The sequence below is a fragment of the Puntigrus tetrazona genome, chromosome 6, assembly GCF_018831695.1.
Source record: "Puntigrus tetrazona isolate hp1 chromosome 6, ASM1883169v1, whole genome shotgun sequence".
In the NCBI taxonomy this organism is placed as follows: Eukaryota; Metazoa; Chordata; class Actinopteri; order Cypriniformes; family Cyprinidae; genus Puntigrus; species Puntigrus tetrazona.
Genome location: NC_056704.1, coordinates 9375285 through 9389566, shown reverse-complemented (window position 1 = coordinate 9389566; position 14282 = coordinate 9375285). Strand labels below are relative to the sequence as shown.

The following is a 14282-nucleotide window of genomic DNA, read 5'->3' as shown; positions in this document are numbered from 1 at the left end:
TGGTGGACACCGGAAGTAAGGTATGCCGTCAAGCTGGTTGGCTCGTGGGACTCCTGAGGCAGCTGACAGGTACCGAGGGGCCAAGCGGACCGCTGCCCAGGTGGTTGTGCAGGCAAAAACTCGGGTCTGGGAGGAGTTCGGGGAGACAATGGAAAAAGACTGTCGGACGGCCTCAAAGAGGTTCTCGCAAACCGTCCGACGCCTCAGAAAAGGGAAGCAGTGCCCTGCCAGCACCGTATACAGTGCTGGTGGGAACCTGCTGACCTCGACTGGGGATATTGTCTCCTCAATCCCGCCAACACATCTTCCACTGAGGGAGCAGAGGCCGGGGACTTGGGGGGGGGACTCGACCATCAACCTGGCTGAGGTCACTGAGGTTGTTGAGAAGCTCCTTGGTGGCAAGGCACTGGGGGTGGACGAGATCCGCATGGAGTACCTCAGGTCTCTGGATGTTTTGGGGCTGTCTTGGCTGACACGCCTCTGCAGCATCGCGTTGATGCAGGGGGACAGTGTATCTGGACTGGCAGACCGGGGTGGTGGTTCCTCTTTTTAAGAAGGGGGACCGGAGGGCATGATCCAACTATAGGGGGATCAAACTCCTTCTGCAGTAATGCGGTCGCTGTACTGGTCTGTCATGGTGAAGAAGGAGCTGAGCCGCAAGGCAAAGCTCTCGATTTACTGGTCGATCTTCGTTCCTACTCTCACCTATGGTCATGAGCTTTAGGTCATGACCGAAAGGATGAGATCCCAGATACAAGCGGCAGAAATGAGTTGGGCGCTCCCTTAGAGAGGTGAGGAGTTCAGTCACTCGGGAGGAGCTCGGAGTAGACCCACTGCTCCTCCACATCGAAAGAGGCCATCTGACAGAATAGTACACTCTCATACTGAGTATTATGTTTTTATTTTTCTATTTTTCTACCACTATGAACCTGCTTGCAGTCCAGCAACTTTGCCTGGAAAGTCCACACCACTGTTTAGATCTGGCTTGCCTTACTCAATTCCCGGACCATTTACTCTGTGTTTTCTACATCACCATCCTGAGCAAGCAGTGTAAGGCAGCAGAATAATGGACTTTTTTCTCCATCTGCCCCGCTAAGGACATCTCCAGCCCCACTCCCGATCCAGAGCCCAGTCAGCTATCACTATCATGTGGCACAGAAAGTTCGACAGAGCCCACTGTAGTCACAGAGCCCAAGCCTGCCATGCAAGACTCAGCGCCATTTAAAAGAACAGAGCCAATCATCACCCTGAAGCTAGGGCTCAAGAATACGACTGACCAGGTGCGTGAGTTGTGGGAATAATTGTGGAGATCTAGTGAATGGAGGATAGCCTTGCCCACATTCCTCCTACTGAATTTGAGCTGTTGCTGAACTTTGACCTATTAAACTGTTTGAATGAGGAGGAATTCTGGCTTCTCCCTTTCCCATTGGTCCTGCCCACCTCCCCATTGTCTGGATAGTCCATCCAGCCTGCCTGTGTCTCTAAAGCTCCCACCCAGCCTCCCTCTCCCGCCTTCTCTACAACTAACCAGTTTCCCAGCTCATCCTTGTTCAAATCCTCCCTCCTTTCAGCTCCACCTTCTGTAACTGTGGCTCTGTCACGGCATTCCAGATCCCTGCCTCTGCCTCAATCACGTGAGCAACCAGCTCTGCCTAGGCCCTATGGATTCTCTGTGTCACCCTGGCTCTGCAGCTAGTTGCCTTCAACCTAGGTTCCTACTCAACCGCTGTCATCTCTGTCAGTCGCCCCGACCCCCCCGGTATCGCATGTCTGAACTCCATCATGGCTCCTCTCTCCAGCAACTCCATCGTGAGCTGCTTTCTTGACTGGACTCTACTTCCCCCTTGGTTCCTCATGCTCTGGTCTCTATCCTGACAGCACACACACACATATACATACAGTACATATGTAATGAGGTCGCTAATGATGGCTGCGAATCCATATACGAAAATTTATCAGGACAGTCCAAAAGAGAATAGACAGATATAACAGGCAGAGGTTGGTTAACAGTCAGGCAGTCAGATCGGCAAAAAAGTTCAAGGTATTTCCAAATATCAAAGACAGTAAAACAGGCAATGGGTTGTAACACAAACATCAATCCAATCAGGTTTTCAGAATATAAGGATGATCCGAAGAGACAATGGTCAGAATAAACAAGCAAGGTCATACACAAGATAGCAGTCAGAATAATCAGCTTGTAGTTTAGGTTGGGCCAACCCTCCAACCCTCCCCCTTTCGAGGCAGCTTTTTCGACAGTTTACTTCGGTTAAGTTCATCTAGTTCAGTCCACCTCTTCAGGACTCCGAAATCCGATGAACACCTGACTACCTTGAACCAATAAGGACACAAAACTGTTTCTCTCAGCACAACCAGATCAAATTTGTGCACACACCGAAACTAATGCAAGTATCTGATTCACTTCTTTAGCTGCGCTCAAGCTTAGCCCCTTTTTATAAGGTGATTAGTGTCCTAATGGTCGATGCAGATGGAAAAGCTGATTTAACACTGTAACTCTTGTCTACTTTTCTCATGCCTTCTTGCTTTTATGTTTCATGTATTGTTTGTTAATGTCCCTTATTCGCTAGATATTTTCCCCCTTTTGTGTAATCAATAAACCTGCATATATATTCACATTTGAATTTGTTGCTGTGTTCATTGCTCATGCTTTAACGTCATTTAAACTGCTTGATTTCGTTACAAAAATAGCCAACCACAGGAGGAATATGGTTTTTCTAAGGCTAAGGAAATACATTTTTTAAGAGTTGATATTAATCCGTTTGAGTACTCGCTGGACGAGCACCTCTAAATTCAGGGTTATTATTGACTCTGCAGCATCAGATATAGCTTTATTTAAACAGATGTGGTCAGAAACACAGGCAGGGTCAAACAATGGTAAATGAGCATGTCACAGGCAAGACACTAAACTACTCCTAAAGCAAGTATGGGTCTGCAGTCAGCTAACAATATCCAGAGGGTTTGACAAGAGGGTTAATTCAATAATGCAAGCAATAATCCAGGCAGGGTGCAAGCAGTGTCCAAAACAGCAAGACAAGATGTAATCTTAAACAGATAATAAATTCAGGGAAGGCAGCTGACAGATAAGATGAGATAAACCAGACAATGAGTGAGACACGAATGAACCAGACTGTAAACTAAAAGGAACCAGACTTAAATTTTAACTGAGAACACATAAGGGCTCCATAATGTTGGTATGTCTAGGAGGGTGATGAACACAACAGGAACTAAGTGTGTGTTAAATACTGTGTTATTGCTTTCATGTTAGTGATTATAACTGTGTGCACTTAGTGCAATAAATGATGGGCAATGCAGTCCAGGGTAATGTGTAACAGTCTGTGTAGTGTGAGAGTCCATGTGGTGGATAATGACCTTCCACATCCTGAGCCTTCAAAAAACAGCAGCATCATCATGCCTTTGTTTTGAGATGAGGCTTACCCTCTGAGCAACAACCTCCTAGCCTGAACAACACATTTAACTTACAGATTATCACATGAAAGACAAATTGTCCCCTAAAGTGTCAGCCATTGATCTTCTGCTTGCCAATCATTAATCATGTAGCTGATGTTTGAAGCAAAATGAGTATGCTTGGTGGGTGGGTGGTTGTTGGTTTGGGTACTGAGGATGATGGAGGAAAGTATGATGAATGATGAGAACAGTGGGAAACTTGAGTGACTTTGCACAGGAAGCGGTGACAGTTAATCAGAGACATTTTAGATCTCTTCATTTGCAATATTAGAGTCAGGTTTTTGATCTCCTCTACTATCAACACTCTCCTCCTTTCTCCTCTTTGTTTAAAATATTGTCTGCAGCCTTACTGTATAGCTATTATTTGTAGTTCAGTGTTGTGGCCATTTGTCTTAGATCTGTACCTCACACAATGCAATGGTTGTGCTGTGCAAAGTCATGGAGTGACAAGAGTTATAGAGGCAGAAGCATCTGGGAGAGGCAAATCATTTTTGCAAACTGTGTCTAAAAAAAGGGGAATTGCTGGGAACTCTTACGAGAACAATTAAAATAATAAAAATAATAATAATAAAAAAACTTTCTATAAGTTTTAGTTTCTCCTTTTATCTCTTCCTGCCTCCCATATGTCCTCCTCATCTTTCTTCTCTACTAATTATTTTTCTCTTTTTTCCCCCTTTTCTTACTTCCAAACTATTTTCACTTGGTCTGGAATATTCACTTTTGCCTGTGTTAATTAACTTACTAAAAATGGCAACATTAAAATATTCTGACTACACTGTATCCAAAACTATCCCTTTAAGTCAGTGGTTCACAAAATGTGATATGAGTACCATTATTGGTACTCAGGCTCCCTCTGATGGTACTTGGAGATATTTTCTGATGTGGTATTTGGAATAAAAAAAGGTTGAGAACCACTGCTTTAAGTGATACAGGTAATGTAAGCTAAATTTTAACATCAACAAAATGGATGAGCTTCTTTTAAACATAAAATGTATTTTACATGCCTGGTAACCTGTATTTATGTAAATGTAATCCATGTCAAAAAGACACATCATGGTTTATAGCCAAGGGTGTAACTTTGATTTGAGAAGTAGGGTGAGACAGAAAATTAGGGAAAATGTTTGTCGAAAAATCTAGGAAATACATTAATTATAATATGTAGCATCTGGTTAAGATCTAGATGTTCATTTGGACGTTGTCTTAAAGAACCCTTTTAGCCTTTTAACATTTGCAGATAAATGACAGACCTTGACCTCATATCTACATCTTTGTGAATGTTAAATTGCCCATGGTTCCCCCCTTATCACATAGATGCTAAACAGATTGGCTCTCTAGTCCCTACATCACACATAAGGACATTTTCTTTATTTTAAGCCATGATTAAACAGTTATGAATATATCTCATATTTGTTTGTGTATGTATGTCCCTTTATCTCATTATCCTAATTACAACTCTTTATTTGCTTTAGTTAGACTCTAAATGCCTATATTCATGTCTATGAGTGTTTCTCTACTTTGATATCCTCTAGAGGTTCTTTTCTTGGTATCAAAATTATCCTCTCGTTATCCCTCAAATGATGGTTTACCTTATAGAATCACATAGTGCTTCATATCATTTTTACTGTATTTTGGAATAAAGTTGCTCCAACTCTCCAGACCAGCAATAAAGATGCCAATGGGCCATAAAAGCAAACAAAGAGACTTTCTCCTGCTCAAAATCCATGCCTCTGGTTGGCAATTCCACTTGATTCCTCCTGTCACTTTCCTGGCTTCTCCCCCATCTGTTCCTCCCCGGACTCTGTTGGTGTTGTTGACTATGTTTGCCAACCCCCCTCCCGAGGGTTCGTCCTCCACCAGAATGATATGTCACATATTTGGACTGTTCTGTTGTTGTTTTTCATGCCCCATGTGCTCTCTGTGTTCCCCAGTTGATTTGTCTGCATTCAGGTGTGTCTAGTTCAATCAATCAATCAATAATTTTTATTTATATAGCGCTTTTAACAACACAGGTTGCATCAGTTAATTAAGTCATTTCCTTTTGTCCTATATAAGTTCCTGTTTGTTCTATGTTAAATCGTCCAGTCTTGTCTATGTTTACGTGTGGTTCTTGTTTGCCTTACGTGAGTTCTCCTTTGTGGCTTATTAAAAACTGTTAAAAAGACCCTCGTTGCATGCTCCCTCGCAACCACACTGTGACAACTACTATGGTCAAAAAACTTTTAGAGAAACATTTTATAAAGTCAAATGTGAGACTTAATTTTTTTACTTAACTTAAAACCTTTTTTTATTTCAAACTAACTACTGTACCTGAAAATGCATCATGCAGATCTGATCATAATATCAACGACAGAAAATGTGCAGTTAAAAGTGAACTTGTTATGCTTGGTACAATGAATGAATTCTGTCTAAAAGCACATCTATGAGGAGATGGCGAGACAGGAAATTAATCTTTGCAAATTTAATTATTAGTAAATAATTGAAATATCTTCCACATTCATGGTAATTACTTTTGCTGGGGCTTTGTGGCAAGACTATTGTGTGTGTGAATGCAGAACTTTCCAGCTAACAGTTGCTGCTCTCAGTCGAAGAGAATATCCAGATTGAACAGATCTGCAAGATGTTTGTTAAAGATCTCCTGATTTGGAAAGCATCTGCTTCCTACAAACGTCTGACAGACATCTTACAGATGTCAGTTTTACATACATTCTAAATAATTAAACATCTTAAAGACATCTTAAGTGAAGGCTATCTAAAAGGAGATGTTAAATAGACATATTGCAGATGAGCAAACAACCTAAATAATACAACTTGCAAATCTAAATGCAGACGTCAAATAGACATATGTACGTGTGATATCAGGGCGGTCTCGTGTGGTCTCAACCAGCACCATGTGGCAATTTTGTCATCACTATTTGAAGGACAAGGAGCCTAAAAATTGGCCTGAAATCCAGCCCTAGGGACATAAAAAAGTTAAGCCCCTGGCCGGGATTAAATCCAGGCCACTAAACATTAGGCTAACATCAACATGTATAGACATATTCTGTCTGAAGGAATAAATATGATTATCCTGATCCAATTAATTTACTGAACCAAAAATTATATCTATCCATTCAAAGTGGGCATTCCCCAGCGGAAATGCCCCTGTTTATAGCTATCTATTAGCTGTAGCTGCCCCATCAGGTGCTCGTAAAGTTCTCGGATTAGCCTGTAAATCTTCTCACATGGTACGAGCCTTGAACATCTGCGATTTTCTCTGTCTGCAAATTGTCTACAAGCTTGTACAACAGCAAAAATCACACTGTGTTAGGCCGCCTTAATTCAGCAACCATGTCACTCTAAGCTGAGGCAACAGATAAGATTGTGACTCTAACCTGAGGCATTAGATTTGGCTGTGTGTTCTTCAGTTTCTCCAGGGCCTGTAGCAAAGGTGGGGCTTCTCTGAAGCCCAGAAAACCAGCCACATAAGGGGCATTAAGAGTCACCATCTTACAATCTTCATACAGAACCTATGGAGTCAAAAAATACTGTGTTAGAATTCAGGATAATTATTTAAGATAATGAATGACAGTTCAATAGAATCAGTTATCAGAAATCTGTATGTAGTGAGTTACAATAATTCAATCTGAATGAAACAAAAGCATGAATCACAGTTTCCATATCTTCAAAAGGTAGAATTCTCTTCAGTTTGGCAATGATTCACAGTTCATAAAAACTACTTTTAACCACAACATTAACTTGTCTAATCGAACTTCAACTCAGAATAACACCTAGATTTTTTAATTGACATAAATGTAGTTTATGGCATATAATGTACCTTTGGTAGCCAAATATCACCACTATGGATTTAGATTTGTTGAGTTGCAGAATACTGGAAGCCAACCATGTTCTTATTTCACCCAAACACTCACACAAGGTTGAAATATTGGAGTCATTATTACATCCCAGAGGCAGATACAACTGGATATCATTGTCATAACAATGGTAAGCCACATCATATTTTTGACATATGATGGCAGCATATATAAAGAAACAACACTGGACCCAAAGGAAATAAACTGTATAGATGAAGTAGAACGCCCTAGCACCACTGCAAATAATCTTCCATGTAAATAAGATGTGAACCACTTTAAAGCAGGCCCCTAATCCCACCCCTTTCTTGCAAACGGTCTAAAAGGATCCCATGATGAGATGTACTGAGATCCAAAAGCACCAGAACACCACAGTTCCCAGTGTCTAAAGACAGCAATAATTTTTTGACACTTTGAGAAGGGCAGTTTTAGTGCTGTGTTGAGACCTACAATCTCATGTGTTTTCATTTAATAATGTAGAGAGTTTAATACGAACCGCCTACTAATAACATAGCCAAAAAGCACCCTAGAGATCAGACTATAGGTATTTTTGCACTTAGAAGTCCAAAATAGGCCTTTTCAACAGAGGCTGCACCAAGGCATGTTTAAAACATGATAGAACTACAGCATTTAAAATACTCTAATTTATTATGGACAGAATCATAGGTCCAATTACATCCCAGATCCGAATTAACAAACATAGTGGAATAACATCAAGAAAGCAATAGGATGGCTTAAGATGAATAACCACTAACACTTCTGTCAGAGAAACAGACATAGTAAACTGAGCAGAAATGCAAGAGTCAGGTCGAGCTAGGAAACAGGCCAGATTAGAAGATGAAATTTAAATGTTTGCTCTATTAGTACTAATCTTATTCATAAAAAATTGTGAGAAACATTCAAAGGCTTTCTAAAACAACTGAATCTGTCATATTCAAAGCTGTATTTATTGTTCGAAATAGCACTCTCTGACTATGCTAATACTGAACTGAAAAATAATGTGCCTTAGCAGATTTAACAAACTGTTGGTAAGTATACATACAGTTTCTAAGTGTCTCATAGGAGACTTGAAGCTTATCTATTTTTCCCACTCCTCTCTGCTTGTCTTCATTTTCGTTGTAGTTAATCAGCTCTTTACATTAAGCTATGGTTGAGAGGTTTTAAAAGTGGCTATAGAGTCCAGAATATCACTACATTCTGAGTTAAAACTATCAACTAACATACCTAATTCTGGGCATGATGACAACAGTTCTGTAAAACTCAAATGTGTATAAGACTTAAATGAAAACTCAGATCCTGTCAAAGTGGTAATGGGCCTTGCACCTGCTGAGCTCATCTCCTGTAGTGTTCATTAAAAAAACTATATCAAAAGTAATAAAAGATTCATCTGAAAGCGCTATGTTTTCTACAGCCAACTCACACCCCAAGACAAAAAAAAAAGTAGGGCCCACAACTGACTGAATAAGGTCTACAGGCCGATGTGGAGTCCGGGACTCGGAGGACGGACGATGAGGCAAGGGATCATCCACCCACGACAGCGATGGAGACCGGCAGACCCGTGGCGAGCACCAGATGGTGAGCTGAGGATGAGCACAGGGGCTGCTGGGATCCATTGACGGCGGATAGTAAGGGTGGGAGGGTGGTTTAACTTGCACTACAGACACTGGACGGAGCGCACGTGGCACGGGCACTGTACCGAGCACACGTGGCACGGGCACTCTACGGAGCGTTTGAGGCGTGGGCACTGGACGGAGCTCTTGTGGAACAGTCTCTAGGGAGCACTATCAAGGCAGGAACTCAGGATACCAGGTCTAAGTAAAAGTCCACATCATCCAGCTCCTCTTGTAGATCCAGCAGCCCCTTGTGGATAATCAGCTCATCCTCAGCCGTGGTGCAGTGGGCGGAGCTCACTAAATAAACAATATATCTACAGGCAGGCAGACAGGACAAAAACCACACGCATATTAAAAGACAAGAACCGACGATTACACAGGATCAAACTAGAACTTAAATACAAAAGTGAAATCACTAAATTAACTAGACACGGCTGAAGACGATAAAGACAATTAACTAAAGTAGGTCACACGGAACACATGGCACACGACAAAAAAACAACAACAAAAGAATCCAAAGACGTGACAATAACACATTATCATAGCAGATTTAGAGAATTCACAAATAAAATCCTTGTTATATTTGGGAGGGTTATATAAAAGTCACAGGACTAGTCAAATCCTCTTTAAAAACTTGCACTTCAAAACTCCTAAACATTGCCTTAGATACAGATTTGATAGTCCAGATCACCCTCATTTAGCCATGTCTCAAAAAAAGGAAGTCCATGCCACGTAAAGAGATCCACTCATTGATTAAAAATGATTTGTTAGAAAAAGACCTGATGTTTATCTAGGTCATCTTTACAGACATATCTACAAAAGCCTCATTTCCATGTGTACGAGGTGCATATCTCAGAGAGTGAAGTGTTCTCAAAATGAACCATTCTCTACTCTGTGTGCAGTTGAATGATTTTAAATCCTGATGGCACTTCCTGTCACGGAGGAATAACAGCAACTAACTCATCAGCACACCTTGCTTGCCTCGTCTCCTGCTACATTTCCTATAGTATCTGAAACCATTTAAAAACCTACACCAGCCCTCCGAAGTGCCAGCTGTGTAGGGGGGATCACATATCTAATGGCCTCCCAAGTACCAACTACAGGCCACAACATCCAACTTTCTGAGACTTAGCAGAAACTCACACTCATACACGTGAAGAGAGCCGACTCGTGAAAACAGGAGAACAGGTAACATGTAGGACACATACAGCAGACAGCAAGTCAAATTGCACACAGACGCAATCTTCTTACTATGTAACAAGTACATTGTGTGTTCTGGAAAGGGTTTCCCGGTTCTGGTTTATCTAATTAATGCAGCCTAATGTAGCGTCTCGTGAAGATCTAGATGCTTGTTTGGAACGTTGTCTTAAAGGACCCTTTTCGCCTTCTAACATTTGCTGATAAATGACAGACCTGGACCTCATATCTACATCTTTGTGGGTGTTAAATTGCCCGTGGTTCCCCCATTATCACAGAGATACTAAACAGATTTGCTCTCTAGTCCCTACACCAAAGCTCCAAAAACATTTCAACAAGGAGTAACAAACCCCTGTGCCATTCATCTATGGATTCACTAGAGACGTGGTCTGGACACACAATTGCAATACGCATCAGGCATACACATAAGGACATTTTCTCTATTTTAAGCCATGATTAAACAGTTATGAATATACCTTATATATGTTTTTTTTTTATGTATGTCCCTTTACCTTCTTATCCTAATTACATCTCCTTATCTGCTTTAGTTAGACCCTAAATGCCTATATTCATGTCTCTGAGCGTATCTCTACTTTGATATCTTCTAGAGGGTTCTTTCTTGGTATCAAAATGATCCTCTTGTTATCCCCCAAATGGTGATTTACCATATAGAATCATGAAGTGCATTATACCATTTTTACTGTGTTTTGGAATAAAGTTGCTCCAACTCTCCAGACCAGCAATAAAGATGCCAATGGGCCATAAAAGCAAACAAAGAAACTTTCTCCCGCTCAAAATCCATGCCTCTGATTGGCAATTCCAATCAAACAGTGGGTGTGTCAGGGAACTATCAAAAGTCCCTAACACCAACTATAAAGTGCTTAAAATCTTCCTTCCTTTGAGACGGATACTCTACAGACTCAACTCTTGAGTCCAACCTTCCGGTAGTTACCTTCAAATAACCTGTCATCTCGCTTTGGACTCTCCTACCTTCAAGAGGAACCAGAGGAAAACCTCCAGCTCACACCTAGAGAAATCATCAAGAACTTCTTGTCTATCGCATCTTTTGCAGCAACCAAAACTAATGCAAGTAACTTTTATAACTAGTTGGATGCGTGTTTAAGTTTGAGCCCCTTTTAAGGTGAATTTAGATTCTTGGATGATTCTCACTAGGTTTAGTTGATGTGAAATACTGCCATTCTTCTCCTTCTCTCTCTCTCTCTCTCTTTCTTCTTTACTTTCCTGTATCTTATGTTTTGTTAATGTGTTGTATGTTATCTATAGCTTGTTGATTAAATCCCTTATATTCACAATTAATTGTCTCTGAGTGCTGCTCACAATTTGAAGTCACTGAATGTTGACCTTTGCTACATGCTAAATTACTGCTAGTACTGCAGAGTAAGAAAGCTATTCTTCCTTGGCCAGGAAAATAACCTTTCCTAGAATTGATAAATAATTATATTGTCTGCTCGGTGGACGAACAGATCAAATAATTGTAACGTTAATTCTGCTACAGTTAATTCTAAAATATAATCTAAATATTTATTATTAATTATACCTAGCTATTATTAATTATAAATATCCCCCCCTTTTGAGCTAATTCGTTACACTAACAATTCTTTAATTGGTTTGGATATGAGAAGTGTATCAGTGTGTTTTATGAAAGCCAGCTTAAAGAGATGGGTCTTTAACTGTAAGCCTTTTTCATTTGCCATGGGAGGTATCCTTACTTATTCTGGAAAAAGGCACTATAACTGTTGGCTAAAACACACACAGAACAGTGTTACTTGCACTCTTTCATTATAATTCTCTGTAATTTTAATAAAGCTAATCCCACTCATGAAAGTGCATTCAAAATTCTGAATAATTTATAATAATTATTTTTGATATTTTAAAGTGCCCACCAAACAATACCATGCATATTCATTATCGTGAAATATTGCATTACCAAATACCTGCACATGTCTACTAGGGACTTGACTAAAAGCCGTAATATGAATCATGTTGTGAATATTTAAACTCAGCTTTGGACACAACCCAAATTTGTGTTTTAACCAATAGATATTTTATTCTAGCTGGTGTGGCAATATTTCTCCTCCCAAATCATAAATCAATAAATTAATAAATATTATCTCATCAGTTGTCCCGCTACCTGTAGCAGAGAAAGCACAGGGGGAATTAGTACAAAAAATTGTATTTTAATAAATCCAAACGAAGATAATCCACACAGAACAGTAGCAAACACATGTAACCTATGGCAGATAAAGCAGGCCAGACGATGACAAACGGGACTGAACAATCTTATAGACTGGAGCTAATGAGGATAATTAGCAGACACACCTGAACCAAATAAACAATCAACTGAAGACAGAAAGTAGGGCACACACAGAGCATGTGGTGCATGGAAAATCTTGCATATTATAATAATAATAAGCTCTACCATTTAAAGCAAAGTACGATGGGCATTCAAGAAAACTCACTTAATTTTTCGAACACTCACTGCAGCAAGTGGATGGAATGAGCAATCACTGCTGTCTACTTACCAGCAAGGATTAGAGTGCAGACTGTGATTCCTGCAGTTAGGAATGGTTCATTCATCTCTCTGTTCATTGTGCCTCCCGGATGATCTCCAGTAGTGCACTTCTACTAGAGCTAGAGATTGCTGTTGAACAACAGAGAAAGCTAGCCCGGGGTCTATGTTTATATTGTGGGGCTTCAGGGCATATGATCATGGCATGCCCCCTACGTCCTCCACAACCAATTGTGAGTGGGATTCAACCATCTAGGATGAGAATACAACCCCTTACCACTTGTGTTACATCCATCCTTCTACTTCCCCTGCCACTTCTAGTTTATTCTTTGAGGAAAAAAAAGACAGAGGCTTGAGGCGTTGTATAGATTACTGAGTGTTAAACCTAATAGCCACCAAGTTCATATATCTGTTTCCCATCATTCCCCCTGCTCTTAAACACCTCTGAGAGCCAAGATCTTCACAGCTGGACCTCCACAGTGCATACAATCTGATCCGAACAAGTTGAAGACAGCCTTTGCGACCCCTACTGACCACAACAAAAACTTGGTCATGCCATATAGACTAGTCCAATGCCCCCTCCTTATTGCAGCGATTCATACACAAGGTGCTCCGCGAGTTTCTCCACCAAATTGTCATTGCCTACATAGATGACATCCTTATCTCCCAGAGTCAGGCTGAACATAACCACCACATTGTGGGGTTCCTAACCAAGCTCTGTGAGTATCAACTGTTCCTCAAAGCAGAGAAATGTTCTCTGAGTTCTGTTTAATTTTTTTGCTACCACATAGATAACAGCAGAGTGAAGATAGACGAGAGTATAAGCCATCACCACCTGACCTGAACCCACAACTATTAAGGAGCACCAGAGTTCCTTGGTTTCACTAATTTCTATGACAGATTCATCAGAACTACAGCATCATCAGTGGGGAAGAGGTGTGGTTGAATCTCCAAGTACAGGGAGCATTGAAGCAGGAAGCCGTTACAGGTGGCTGCTTCCCCCATCCTTCTCGTCCCCCGTCTCCGCATCAGTCGCCGAAGCATCACCTTGGCACCTTGATTGTTTGCTGCCTGACCCAACCTCTGCCTGTTTTTGGATTCTGTTGTTGCCTTGCCTCTTATTCTACTGTTTGCTGTGTTTCTACGTCTGCCTGCTTTGACCATGCCTTTGTTCAATAAAAGTCAGCAAATGGATCCGCACGCCTCAGACCCCTCAATCAGGACAATCTGAAAACCATCTGTTGTCTACAAACATCTTACAGATGTCAGTTTTACATATATTCTTAATCTAAACATCCTAATGACATCTAATAGGCATCTATGTGAAATTTAAAAGGAGACATCCAATAGACGTATAACAAATGAACAAATAATCTAAATAATACATCTTGTAGATGTAAATGCAGACGTCAAATAGATGTCTCCTAAATGTATGTGTGCTTTCAGGGTATAATCAAAACTGAATGTGTAATTTAATTTCGTCATCAGGAGAAAATGCCTCAAAACGCATACAAGTGCATCTCAATGAATTACAATGTAATAGAAAAGTTTATTTATTTCCATAATTTAACTCAAATTGTGGAACTTGTGTATTAAATAAATTCAATGCAC

General features: G+C 40.6%; 1 protein-coding gene across 6 annotated transcripts in view; it reads right to left on the bottom strand.

Annotated features, from left to right (window-relative positions):
- Positions 1-14282, bottom strand: part of LOC122346821 (endonuclease V-like) — a 68514-nt gene that overhangs the window by 41089 nt on the left and 13143 nt on the right. For 5 of the 6 annotated variants that reach the window (XR_006251176.1, XR_006251175.1, XR_006251173.1 and 2 more), the window contains exon 3: positions 6855-6989. The exons of the other annotated variant lie outside the window; for it this stretch is intronic. Coding sequence is in view for 2 of the 5 variants with exons in the window: in XM_043241677.1 (XP_043097612.1) it covers positions 6855-6989 (135 nt within the window). In the remaining 3 variants the exon portion in view is untranslated. The remainder of the gene's footprint in view (positions 1-6854; positions 6990-14282) is intronic. 6 annotated transcript variants of the gene reach the window in all.